The sequence below is a fragment of the Lolium perenne genome, chromosome 6 (assembly GCF_019359855.2).
Source record: "Lolium perenne isolate Kyuss_39 chromosome 6, Kyuss_2.0, whole genome shotgun sequence".
NCBI lineage: Eukaryota > Viridiplantae > Streptophyta > Magnoliopsida > Poales > Poaceae > Lolium > Lolium perenne.
In genome coordinates, this window is record NC_067249.2 from 77,457,469 (window position 1) to 77,471,289 (window position 13,821).

General features: G+C 46.5%; 2 protein-coding genes across 2 annotated transcripts; one reads left to right on the forward strand and one right to left on the reverse strand.

The window, feature by feature from the left end:
• Positions 1–1,030: 1,030 nt before the first annotated feature.
• LOC127307758 (uncharacterized) lies at positions 1,031–3,714 on the reverse strand. The gene is made up of 6 exons (XM_051338517.2): positions 3,663–3,714; positions 3,297–3,566; positions 2,998–3,154; positions 2,759–2,895; positions 2,370–2,459; positions 1,031–1,649 (listed from the first exon to the last, which is right to left on the reverse strand). The coding sequence occupies exons 2-5, from the start codon at positions 3,545–3,547 to the stop codon at positions 2,399–2,401; spliced, it is 606 nt and encodes a 201-aa protein (XP_051194477.1). The 5' UTR covers positions 3,548–3,566; positions 3,663–3,714; the 3' UTR covers positions 1,031–1,649; positions 2,370–2,398.
• Positions 3,715–11,382: 7,668 nt separating this feature from the next.
• On the forward strand, positions 11,383–12,268 carry LOC139831939 (tetraspanin-2-like). The gene has a single exon (XM_071821355.1). The coding sequence runs from the start codon at positions 11,416–11,418 to the stop codon at positions 12,205–12,207; it is 792 nt and encodes a 263-aa protein (XP_071677456.1). The 5' UTR covers positions 11,383–11,415; the 3' UTR covers positions 12,208–12,268.
• The last annotated feature ends 1,553 nt before the right edge of the window (positions 12,269–13,821 follow it).

The window sequence follows — 13,821 nt, forward strand, 5'->3', positions numbered from 1 at the left end:
AAGTCGCCATTGTACATGACCTCCAAGTAACTGTCCCCGTTGTTTCTTGCTGGTTGGGCTCCAAGTCAGCCGACAACGTGATCGAGGCGGATGATTTTCCGACTGGCGCGAATGACTATTTGGTCACCACTTCGGCCAGCTTGTGCGGCATCGGCAGGAACCGGTCCTTGTTGGCTCGCTCGTGCGGGCTCGGCGTAGGCGGCTTCTGGATTACCCCGCTGCTGACGCAAGAAACCTCCATGGCGAATGGTATCAGCGGGTCTCGGCGCTTCGGGCAGTGCATCTCGTTGTAAGTTCTCCCAGTGAAATAGCCTGAAGTTTCACGATGGCCGCCGCGCCTGGCTTGTGCAGGATCGGCGCAGGCGACTTCTTTTGGATGACTGCTTCGGCTGTGTTTGGAGATCGGCAGTTCCATGCCGGCAAAACGTTCGGGCGGCCAGCGGAAATCCCACAGATTGGATTGGATCTTGCCGTGCGTGAGTAAACAAGCTAGCCAGCCTTCATCCGAGCAGATGAACTTGGTGGCTTGATCCGTGTCATAGACATAGTTGATCCAATAAATTTGCAACAGGTGAGCACCCGAACGCGCCGGAGTTGATGTACCCCGCCGTGCACTCGAGTAGCTTCCGATTGATGCCTCCTTCTTTTCCTTTACGCTAAAATTCTTTGTATTCACACGAAGTAGACAACTTCGTGCGGACGCCGGCCGTATGACATAGCTGAAGCTTTATTCTTCCGATATCGCGATTGCCGAATCGCTGACAATATCCTTGTGAGGTATAAGCTGATTGCTTTTCCGGTGCATGCCATGGTGAGCGAACGGGCCAGCTGATTATTTTATGAGCACACACGTTGATTCCGCTTCTTCTCCCTGGAACTTGGATTCAACTAGCTGATTATTTGTTTCTCCATCCGATTGATCTTGATGCTTGCCTGAGTAACGCGCCGGCTGCGTAGACGTTTTTTCTATCAGAATGATCACGGCGGCCACATCACGTGTAGATCGGATCTGATTTTTGGTAATCTTCAATTGATGAACTTGATCGTGTAGATCTTCTTCTCGGGTACAGTATGAAAGTTGTCGACGATGGATCCCGCCCAGATGACAAAATCCTGTCGTCGCGATTCCCACAGACGGCGCCAATTGACGAGGCGGTTCCTCAGCAATGCCCACCATGAGGGGCTTGGGTTTTTAGAGAAAGGCGACGACGGAAGTTCCGGGAGCGAGGCGGTACACGACGTACCCAGGTTCACGCCCCCGCGGTGGAGGGTCGCTACGTCCTGCTAGCAATCCACTATATGAATATATGTATACAGGGGGCCGCCATAGGCGGAGTTGTTGGATCTAGTCTAGTTCTAATCCGCGGGTTGCGGTGTCTAAGCGTGTTGCCTCTAAAATTATGTTTCTGATCGTGTGTCCCTAAGGGGTGCCCCTGCCTGGCTTTATATATCAGCCAAGCTAGGGTTTACAAGAGTCCTAGTAGGATTCGTGTTGGAGTTTTTTTTCCTTGTAGTCCAAGTTGATATTCCTTGCGGGTCCAGCTTGTCGAGTCCTTGTGCTGGTCCAGCTTCATAGTTTGCACCGGGTATGGCAATGTCGAGTACCCGAAGGGTTATGCCCACGTCAATGTAAGTTATCAACTTCATACCTGCAAAGTGAATGAGTTGTATTTTGTGCTTTACCCAATTGAGATAAGATGAACTTCACCCAGCGCCTCCATTGAACATGTCAAAAATTAAGCACACTACTTCAGAGTTGAAGTTCAAAATGGCAACATCAGCCCTCTGTTGAGCAAATAGCCTATTTAGTGGCAGCGGGGAAAACATGCTATAGATCTTGTCGCTGGCTTCAATGAAAACACAAGAATAAACTGAAACCTGGGTTGGTACTCATAACAATCATATATTAATATCTTGCAGTAAAATGATTATGTTAATCAATATCATCGGATCATTAAATCGTGGACCATAGATAAACTAAACTGGAGGAACAACCTGCTGCCAGAAAACTAAACTATCAAGACCTCTTACCTAAAGCAGCTAGCAAATGAGTAGGTCAAAACTTTCATAGACGTTTGTGATAAGCTTGAAGCTTTTCCTTCAGATATTGTAATAAAATCATTGACAGAAGAGGTTCACTTAATTGTGACATGTGGATGACATTCAATAAAGGTTCAGAAAGGTAAGACAACAAAATTCTTGAGTCATACCATTCCCCACTTGTAGCATCTTGTTCTAGTGCATACTTATGACATAGACACCACACAAGTGGACAACAAATGACCACAATATTTAAACAAGAACATTTGTTTGAGTATATACTACAATATTGGATACTTCAAAGACAACACATGGTATCTGAAAATTACCTTCCATTAGAGTAATTTCCTAGTTGTCATCATATATCCCTTAGAACACTGATCGCCATTGCCCACTTGCCGAGTCGTACCTTCACAATACTGAAGAACATAATGTAGTAAACCTCATCTTATCAAACCAATCGCTCCTTGATTTTGCAGTACTACAAAATAAAGCTTAAGCAACAAAAGGATCACTCCAACAATTAAATATACTTAATAAATGTGACCCATATCAACGAAGTCTTAGTGCAAACTTGAGATGGTCCGTTAAACTCTAAAAATATTTTTGTTTATGAATAATGACCAATTGACCATAGCCATATTTTTTCAAGAACACCAACAAACCGGTAAAACTCAACAATACATTGCCATAATCAACAATCAGGGAAAATACAAACCTTTTGTGGACGGTACGGTGGTCACACACTTCCTGATCTAACCCCTCTTGCTCCTTGATCTCCTTCCTGATTTTCTCTGCATCGTCCAGCTTGTGCAAGTCTCGTCGTTGTAGCGCTGGGCCATCAACTACCAGCACCTTGATCATATGAAAAACACATGATTACTGCTTAAATAATCTGAAAGCGTCTAATATAGCTTTTGCAAAAATAAATAATGGCTTCCTAAAAGTACTCCCTACCAGTCGCTTGGGAGTTCTGCACCTGTACGCCGACATAGAGCTCAACACATAGCAGCTAGTGAAGTTTCGCCTAGACTTGGAGAGTGCGGCCATTCCGAGCGAGGCGAGACACATCCACGTGGGTGGCCAGCGGAGCGAGATGCTGGCCGGCGGCGGACTGATCGGCGCGACGGCCGGCGGGGCCACAGGGGACCGTCCACCATAGACGGCCGGGAGCGCACAAGCGGCACAACTCGCCCATTTAGACAGGAAAACTCAAATCGACGAGGAAGGGAGAAATCAGGTGTGTAGTTGTGTACCATGCTGCCGTCATGGGGATAGGCGAGGTGTTGGCACTCCTGGTGCTGTTCGCGGCCGCCATGGCTGTGGTCGCCGTGGCTGAGAACGTGGTCGGCATCGAACACAACAGATCGAATGTCTCCCAGATCGGCGTGAGCTCCGCCGCCACCGGCCCACCGCCGCCTTGCCGACCGCCGGCGAGGGGGGCTATTGCATCCCGGTGGATGTCCTGGTAGGACGGTGAGGCGGGCGGTTTCATTCTAGCGGCCATGCCGGAGGCTGCACGGTGGCTGCACGGTAGTTCAAGGATGGAAGGAAAAAAGGGCGGATCGATGCGCTGCACACCTAATCTCTAATCTATGCGGAGGAGATGGGAGGAAGATAACCTGATAAATTCTCCATGCGGTGTGATTCGCAGCCTTGACGCCGTGAGGTCGTGAGGACGGAGGAACCAGAGTTGAGATCTAATCCCATGGGATGACGCCGTGATTTGGTTTATAGAGCACTAATTGTGATTAGTTATGAGGGTGTTTAGCGGGAAAGTTAAAAAGTTTTGGCGCAAATAGAGTACACGACTAAAGTATTTGGTGCAAAATATGTATTTTTTGGTGGAAACGTAAACAATAATGAAATGAATTGAAAAAATAATAATTCAAAGCAATATAAAATATAGGTGCTACTAAAAAAATGTTATAATTTTTTTTTGGTAAAAGGCCATTTCGTTGTGAAAAAACCGCCAGATCTAAGAACCGGGAAGAGGCGATCTGGCGCCCTCTCTTCTAAGGTTTAAAAATCTAACCATTGGTTTACTTGGTTCAATAATTGGATCGGTAATTCATAAATTATAATTATTTTCATTATTATAATAGATAAATACCGTGTCGATGTGTAAAATATAATATAGAAATACCGTTTAAATTAAATTATGTTTCAATTTCTTGTGCATATTACAATGGATACAAATTTGTCGCGATATGTAATATTTATTACAACACAATGAAGTTGAGGTAAAAAAATGTCCTATTATGACTAATACCCATTTTTTTGCAATATGAAGCCAATTTTTACAACGATATCTTTCGGTAACGCCAAACACCAAAATTGTTGCAATACCTTTCGAATATTACCACGGACATTTATTTTGTCGCAATACCTAGTAGCTATTGCAAAAAAAATGACTAATTCACGCAACGTTATGCAGATGTCGCAATATCTCTACCATATTACAACGCATACGCGGTTTTGTGGCAATATGTGGCTTCTATTGCAACGAAGTCGGGTACTTAGCGCAATAAAACTAACCTATGGTAATATGTAGATCCTATTACCACAAACCAAAATTTTGTTGTAATATTGCATTTTACTGCAACAAAAGATAGGTGTAGCAATAAATTTTGTTGCAATAGACCGAAATTCTTGTAGTGAGAACAGCAGCTCTTATATACCACTCCAACTCTCTCCCAACTAGCAATGTGGGACTAAACTTTGTCCCCAAAGCTGTCCCAAGCTGCTAACGTGGTGGGTCTTGAGATTTCAGGAATTGTAGACTACATGGGCCGCCTTACTGGGCTGCAGCCCATGTACATTCAACAATCCCCCACCAGATCTCATATGCATATCAGATGACACATTAGTTTCATTCACTGTTTAATATACCTACACTTCAGTGGAGACTGTTAAGTTGAACTTCCACTTAGGCAAGGAGCTACGCTTGACTATAACTGAACAATGGACTATGCCTTGAATTGTGAGTCTTTGTGCAGCAAGTTGCACTCAATGTCGGCACGGTACTAGGCTACCATAGCCTTCCCCTCGGGTGAAGCTTATAAGTCATACTCCTCGCCACTTCATGAGCTTACTAGAGATTCACCCAAATCTCCCACACTATGACAAGTAGTGTCACTCGTATAGGTGTATTCTTCAAAGATCGCCCTGTAGGACAGCGTCTTCGCTTATCAGGAGCCGCTCAGAACACATTAAGAAATTGTCAACCTGCCTTACAGTAACTATGAGAGAATTGCATCTGCAGCGGAGTGGGAGTATTAAATTTTCTCTCAACTCAGTTACTCCGGTTTGTTTTCCCAGGTCCTAGTTCACAGAATTTGCGATCACATAGGTTGGGTAACCCCCTCGGCAACTCAAGTGGGTCTCAAACCCATCTCCCTTGATGCACGGTCTATCATATTTCTTGATAGTCCTTTTGTGAAAGGATCTGCCAGATTTTTAGCACTTTGGACATAATCCAATGCTATCATTCCGGAGTTCTTCAGTTTTCTGACATACTTCAATCTCCTCTTGATATGTTTGGAACTTTTCATATTATCCTTAGAAATTTTCACTTTGATAATCACAGTTTGATTATCGCAGTTCATGAGGATGGCCGGTATTGGTTTTTCAATCATAGACAAGTCCATCAAGAGCTCACGAAGCCATTCCGCTTCGACAGTAGCTGTATCTAATCCTGTGAGTTCTGCTTCCATAGTTGACCTCGTTAAGATGGTTTGCTTGCAAGACTTCCAGGAAACAGCGCCACCACCAAGAGTGAAAACATATCCACTTGTGGCCTTCATCTTAGCATCTGAAATCCAATTGGAATCACTATACCCTTCAAGTCCTCTTGTATACCCAGTATAATGAATTCCATAACTCATGGTTCCTTTTAGATAGTGCATCACTCTCTCAAGAGCATGCCAATGATCATCTCCCGGGTTGGCCACAAACCGGCTAAGTTTGCATACAGCAAACGAGATATCAGGCCTCGTAGCGCAAGCTAAATACATGAGTGAACCAATGATTTGAGAGTATCTCAATTAATCTTTAGTTGCCTTTTCATTCTTTCGAAGCAAGACACTAGGATCATAAGGTGTGAGAGAAGATTTGCAATCAGCATAACCAAATCTGCTCAACACCTTCTCAACATAATGAGATTACACAAGTGTAATCCCATTATTCCCATCTCTCAATAACTTGATGTTCAATATAACATCAACTTCTCCAAGATCTTTCATCTCGAAACACTGAGATAAGAAGGTTTTTACCTCCTCAATCACTTTGAGACTTGTCCCAAAAATTAGTATGTCATCCACATACAAGCATAGGACAACTCCCTCACCCCCACCATGGCGATAGTACACACATTTGTCAGCTTCATTAACAACAAAGCCCACATATGTCAGAGTTCTTTCAAACTTCTCATGCCATTGTTTGGGAGCTTGTTTGAGACCATACAAAGATTTCTTTAATTTACACACCTTTTTTCTTGACTTTGTAGTACGAAACCATCAGGCTGTTCCATGTAAATTTTCTCGTCCAACTCTCCATTTAGGAAAACCGTCTTAACGTCCATTTGATGAACGAGAAGACCGTGTGAGGAATCTAATGACAGTAGTACTCGAATGGTGGTCAATCTCGCCACAGGTGAGTAGGTATCAAAGAAATCTTCGCCTTCCTCTTGGGTATAGCCTTTGGCTACAAGTCGAGCTTTGTACTTCTCAATAGTACCATCAGCTCGAAGCTTCTTCTTAAATACCCATTTACATCCTATAGGTTTGCACCCATAAGGATGCTCAGTTAACTCCCACGTTCCATTAGCCAAGATGGAATCCATCTCACTTTGAACCGCTTCCTTCCAGTATTCTGCATCAGGAGATGCGAGAGCTTCTGAAATGGTAGTGGGGGTATCATCCACAAGATATAAAATGAAATCATTACCAAAAGACTTTGCAATCCTTTGTCTCTTACTCCTTGTGGGAGCTTCATTGTCATCTTCATCAGAATCTGACCTCTCATCATAAGATTCCTCATCATACTCCATAGGAGTTTCATGTATTGGATCAGATTCCCAACTAGATATGCCATGCGTATCTCTCATAGGAAATATATCCTCAAAGAATGTAGCATCTCTTGATTCAAAGATGGTGCCAACATTCATGTCGTTCACCCCAGATTTCACCACAAGAAATCTATAAGCAATGCTATGGGCAGCATAGCCAAGAAAGACACAGTCCACGGTTTTTTGTCCAAGCTTTCGCTTCTTGGTGATTGGCAAATTCACTTTAGCCAAACAACCCCAAGTTCGTAGGTAGGAGAGTGATGGCATTTTCTTTTCCCATTCCTCATAAGGGGTAATCTCTTTATTCTTCGTTGGAACACGGTTTAGGACATGACACGAAGTCAATATAGCCTCCCCCCACCATTCCTTGGATAAACCTGAAACATCTGACATGGCGTTAACCAAATCTGTTAGAGTACGGTTTTTCCTTTCTGCAATCCCATTGAATTCTGAGAAATTGGGAGGCGTCCTCTCATGGATTATACCATGTTCCGCACAGAATAAATTGAAATCATTAGAAAAGTACTCTCCACCACGATCGGACCGAACCCTTTTTTATCTTTCTTTCAAGTTGGTTCTCAACTTCAGCCTTATAGATTTTAAAGAAATCAAGAGCCTCATCTTTAGTTTTCAGGAGATACACATAACAATACCTAGTGGAATCATCAATCAAAGTCATGAAATATTTATTTCCACCTCTTGTCAACTCACCATTCATCTCACATAGATCTGAATGTATGAGATCTAGTGGTGCCAAGTTTCTTTCCTTCGCAGACTTGTGAGGCTTGCGAGACTGCTTTGCTTGCACACAAGCATGGCACTTAGAGCCTTTGACAAAGGTGAATTTCGAAATTAAACTCATATCAGCAAGCCACGACATACAACCGAAATTAACATGACAAAGTCGTGAATGCCAAACATTAGTTTCATTAACACTAATGCTTACATGGTTCACAACATTATCACATAAGTTTTCTAGAGAGAAGCGAAACGTTCCCTCACATTCATAGCCCTTTCCAACAAAAGTTCCATACTTAGACAATACAACTTTATTGGACTCAAACACCAACTTTAACCCATCTTTTATAAGACAGGAGCCACTAACGAGATTCTTCTTGATAGAAGGGACATGCAGCACGTTCTTCAGTTGCATGATCTTTTCCGAAGTAAACTTCAGATCTACCGTGCCAACACCACGAACAGTAGCATGTAACCCATTCCCCATCATTACTGAGGAACCTCGTGCCTGATAAGAGGTAAACATGGAGATGTCAGCACACACATGAACATTAGCACATGTATCAACCCACCATTCTGTGGGCTGAAACACCGAAAGAACATTAGGTAATATATTACCATACCCTGTAGTTCCTTCACCGGTGTTACCAATGACCATGTTGACAGAATTTGAGTTCTGTCCAGCCTGACCTTTCTTTCCTTTGTGTTGTGGACAACGATTAGCCCAATGGCCCGTCTCGCCACACACCCAACAAGGATCTTTCTTCTCCATTTTCCCCTTCTTCTTGAAGTTGGTAGTCTCGGAGATTCCCTTGTTCTTTCCCTTGGACTTGTGGGATTTTTCTGCACCATATTGGCAGCAGAACGTCCCTCGGTTCCTCCAGTGTGTTTGTCTTTTGCCCTCGCCTTCTCCTCAACATCGAGAGAGTCCATGATATTCTCAACAGAGAACTCATGCCTCTGATGTTTCAGAGAAGTGGCAAAGTTCCTCCACGAAGGGGAAAGCTTAGCGACAATGCATCCCGCGACAAACTTGTCCGGTAGCACACACTTGAGGAGCTCAAGTTCCTTTGCCATGATCTATATCTCATGAGCCTGTTCTACTACAGATCGGTTCTCAACCATTCTGTAGTCATTGAACTGCTCCATTGCATACAGTTCACCTCCAACATCGGCAGCACCAAACTTAGCGTCCAGTGCATCCCACAGTTTCTTCCCATTTCGGATGTGCAGATAAGCATCAACCAACTTGTCTCCAAGCACACTTAGGACGACACCCACAAAGATTATGGTGGCATCCCCGAACGCTTTATCCTCTTCAGGAGTAAGCGGACCTCTGGGAATACCTTCCGCAACTCGGTGCACGCCCATAGAAGTGAGCCACAAGAGGGTCTTATTCTGTCATCTCTTGAAATGAGAACCCGTAAACGGGCTCGGTTCAAGCGCAGCAGCAAAACCAGACGGTGAAAATTGCCTAAGCATATAAGGTTTTTGGATTGTTAGATTATTAGGCAATTTCCATGTGAGATTAATTACCGAAAATAACATGACAGATGCACAAGCATACTTAACCACACACATCAGACTAAGCACATGCATCAGATCTGAACATGGAACAAGTAGCAGTGCAAGATAGAAGAGAAAAAGCACGTACATCGCGACCGGGAAGGTCGCACCAGCAGCAGCACCACCATGGGAATTGTTGGTGTCGCCCATGGTGTAGTAGGATCTGTCGATGAAGCAGTCGAACCGGCGAAGAAGAGCACGAACAGTAGCGAGCAGTCGTGCCGAGACGCTCCCCAAAAACCTTATCGCCCGTCTCCCAGTGCAGGATCTCAACGGACGGAGTTTCGGAGGCCTGCTCTCCCGGACGGCTGTGCACGCAGTCGCCGGGATGGGGAAGACTAGAGAGTAGCGCAACAAAAAGAACTTCGTAAGAGAGATGGACTAGAGAGTTCTGAGAGCTGTATCCTCCAGATCTGATATGTCTCCTGGTATAGCATGGGTGGAGAGCCGACGTATCCAACTCAGTTGGTGCAACAAGCAAAAATTTAGGCTTCGTTGAGTGTGAACTCGAACTCGAGTCACGAAACGCGATGTGCGTGTGTGACGAGCCGAGCCGAGCCGAGCGGAGGAGGAGGAATGCGCGAGGACTCCTTCTATTCTCACTCACTTAGAAGGACTAGAACATCAGCCCTTATATACCACTTCAGCTCCCTCCCAACTAGCAATGTGGGACTAAATTTTGTCCCCAAAGCTGTCCCAAGCTGTCAACGTGATGGGCCTTGAGATTTCAGGAATTGTAGACTACATGGGCTGTCTTACTGGGCTGCAGCCCATCTACATTCAACAGTAATAATGCAATTTCCAGAACTTGTTGGCTATTTTGGTGTGGTATAGTTGCGTTAGAATGGACATGGTATTTTACGGCTTACCGCACATGTCTGGTTGTTCTTTTGGAGTTCTTTTTTGTGTGTGTGTGTATCAGGTCCAAACTTGCTCATTTGCATGTAACGAAAATGTACCTGATGAAAAAATTCAGTGGTCATGCTATTTAAATGCAGTGCTCATCTTGTTCTTTTGGCTATTGCTTCTGAATTGCGCAAACTGTTTATTTTGGCCAAACCAAGATAAGCTACTCCCTCTGATCCGAAAAAAATGTTAGAGAGACGATTTTGCAAACACATCCACAAAGTTTATTTTTACCCAACCCGCACTCTCTAGCAACTCAGTCAGAACATGCTCGTGTCGGCCTCCTTGCTCGCCTCTGGCTGCACATGCCACGAGCAACGAACACCCCCGGCCTCCTTTCAGATCCTAACCCCCTCTCACTCTCAGATCTCGACCCTTGGTGGTGGCGCGCTGCCGCGACTGATGGTGGAGTCCTGCTTGCGGCCACCTCGCCTTAGGACGCCATAGATCAGAGCCCTCCTCCCCTTAGGGCTTCGGCTGCCTCCGGTCCAAGACCGGCATGGATCATAGCCGGCGGACAGTGGAGACCTATTGACCTAGCGGATGGTTTACGGTGTCACGGCGGAGTATGACAAGGTCACGAGATCTGTGAACTGCTTCATGCCTCCAACCAATCGTCAAGTAGATATGCAACCAGTCAAGGAGAAGTTGGTCTGTTCTTTTAATAAATTTAGAAGGTGTCTACTGTAAAAACATAATTATATTATATATGTCTTCCGACACTTTTTTTTTGGAATGGACGGAGTTGTTATTTTGCACAAACTAGCTAAATTTTGAAACTGACATGTAGCATGTAAACTCGAATGCCATATATAACCTATAAACCGCACAAAAAACTAGATACACCTCAAAGATATACTAGTAGTAGTAATAGAATTGCACAAGATGTAATTTACTCGCCACCTTTGCCCAAGGCAGCAAAAGGTCCTTTTATGTCGAGTCATCGACCATCACCCCACCCACGAAAGAAGGCAGTTGCAAGACAGGCACCTCGCGCCGCGCCAAGAACACACAGTAGCTAGACAGACGCCTCGTATCGTATAAGTACGGCAATTGAGATTGAGAGCGAGAGCAGCAGAGGCAACGCAGTTAGAGCCATGGCGGTGAGAAAGAGCAGCATGTTCACGGCGTGCGTGGCGCTGATGGCGGTCTGCGCGGTCCTCGTCATCGCGTCGGGGGTCTGGTTCGGGGTTGCGCAGGAGGGGGAGTGCGCGCAGAGGGCACGTTGGCCCGTGGCAATCCTTGGCGGGTGCATCCTCCTAGCGACGCTGGCGGGCTTCGCCGGCGCCTACTCGGACCACGGCCGGGCGCGCTACCTCCTCAGGTTCTACTTCATCGCCATCCCGGTGCTCATCGTCATCCTCGTGGTGTTCCTCGTCTTCGCCGCCGTCGTCACCGGCGGGTCCGGGGCCTACCCGCTGATCGGCCGGGCCTACGACGAGTACCGCCTGGATGGCTTCTCCATGTGGCTCCGCGGGTACGTCTCCGGCGACCCCGGCCGGTGGGAGGAGATCAAGTCCTGCCTCGCCGGCTCCGACACCTGCAAGAAGCTCGCGCGCCAGGCCAGCTTCGTCACCGCCGACGAGTTCTACAAGTCCAGCCTCACGCCGCTCCAGTCCGGATGCTGCAAGCCGCCGTCGGAGTGCGGGTTACGCTACGTCGGCCCCACGGTGTGGACCAACCCGACGAGCGCCCCCGACCACGATTGCGGGCTCTGGAGCAACAACCCTGGGCAGCTCTGCTACGAGTGCGAGTCCTGCCGCGCGGGGCTCCTGGCGACCCTGTGTAGCCAGTGGCGCAAGGTCAACATCGCTCTCGTCGTCGCCACTGTCTCGCTGATCTTCCTCTACGTCGCCGGCTTCATTGCTTACAAGAAAGCCCGCAAGTGATGACCGATCGTATCGATCGATCACGATTGCCAATTTGCCGATATAACGTGTTTCTTTCTTTCTTTGTTTGTTTATTATAGTAACGCGCGTGGTAATAAGGCTGGAGACAACAAAACTTCAGAGGATTCAGATGGATGAACCGGCTGACCTGACCATGCATATTATGTGTTGATTCATTCTCACTAAGTAAGGTGTCTAAGTGTGATTCCAACAATATCCCACTTGTAGTTTATTTGAAGTTTTACCGTTTAAATTTTACTTCAAAAGTTTGAACTAAAATTTTCAAATGAACTATAAGTGGGATTGTCGTTGTCTATCCGACAGTACCCCGGAGAAGGGATCTTCACGGATGGGAGAAGAAGTAGGGGCCATTGGACGGAGAGTCCTCGGGATGGTGGTACGCGATTTACCCAGTATCGAAACACCTGCTCGAGGACAGGGCCTACTGCTGCTTGTCTGGAATTATCTGAGCGCTTTTGCGTTATTACAATGAGTTATGGTTGTGCCTCTAAGGCTCCAAGGTTCCGGCTTATAAAGGCATCAAGATCTAGGATTTCTACGGAGAGTCCTAGCCGGAATACAATCATGCCTAACTACAGTACATTACATTGCAGTGCACGTCAAGGATTCACCTACTTCCTAATATGTCGTACTAGATCCGGCTTCCTCTGATGGGCCAGGCCTGATCCGACTCCAGGGGGTAAGTCGGTTGGGATCTGGCTCCTTGTTCCTGGGTTGGACTTCCTTCATCTTGATCAACAGCAACTGGGGCCGCCCGATGCCGTATGCCACCATCACCGTCTATGGCCCACCCGGTTGCCAGATCCAGCCACTATTTTTTTTGACCTGAACTACGGCGGGCTTACGCCAGCCTGAACAACTTTATTACCAATCACCAGGAATACAGGGGATTCAGATTACAACTGATTGGAGGGGGAGGAAGAGATGGAGAGAGGGGGGGGGGGGGCGAAAGAAATTCAGGGGGGGTCATATCCATTACACCAAGAGTTTAGAAGGGAGGTCGAGGAGGGGGTGTTGCATCTGTAAGCCCAGAGTCTAACGTCTTCGATGCACCTGTTGGAAACGAGGGAGAGACTCTCCAGGGTGCCGTTGAAGGTGCGGGCATTCCTCCTTTTCCAGATGTTCCAGGCGATGGCGGTGTTGATGGTGGTCTCCTCGAAAGTACTGCATCGTTCTAGCCAGAAATCCGAGAAACTAGAAACCGTGCCAGGGGCGAAGTCTCTATGGAAGAAGGCCCAGACTTCCGCAGCTCTGGGGCAATGAAACAGCAGGTGGTCCGTGTCTTCGTCGAGGTCGCAGGAGAGGCAGGATGCAGAGGTAGACATGTTGTGACGAAAACGCCGTTCGTTGGTGGGGAGGCGCCTTTTCCTAGCCAACCAGTAGAAAATTTTGCACTTTAAGGGGGCAGCGCTCCTCCAGACCCTGTTCACGACTTCATCAACCTGCAGATGCCTGAAAGAATTGACATAGAAAACTTTGTTCGAGAGTTTTTTGTTAGTAAGGCGGCCATCACGCAAATCGGAGATGTCTATGCGAGCACGCACAGTGCTTAGCTCGGAGGTCAAGGTGCGAAGGTCAGCCGCCGCGGCCATC

What these genes read in the sequence shown, in the direction of transcription:
- LOC127307758 (XM_051338517.2), bottom strand. Translation starts at nt 3,547, where the DNA reads ATGGCCGCTAGAATGAAACCGCCCGCCTCACCGTCCTACCAGGACATC. An exon ending in ATCCCCATGACGGCAGCATG is followed by an intron (nt 3,155 to 3,296) that starts GTACACAACTAC and finishes CGCGCCGATCAG; the next exon opens with TCCGCCGCCGGCCAGCATCT. An exon ending in GCAGAACTCCCAAGCGACTG is followed by an intron (nt 2,896 to 2,997) that starts GTAGGGAGTACT and finishes CATATGATCAAG; the next exon opens with GTGCTGGTAGTTGATGGCCC.
- LOC139831939 (XM_071821355.1), top strand. Translation starts at nt 11,416, where the DNA reads ATGGCGGTGAGAAAGAGCAGCATGTTCACGGCGTGCGTGGCGCTGATG.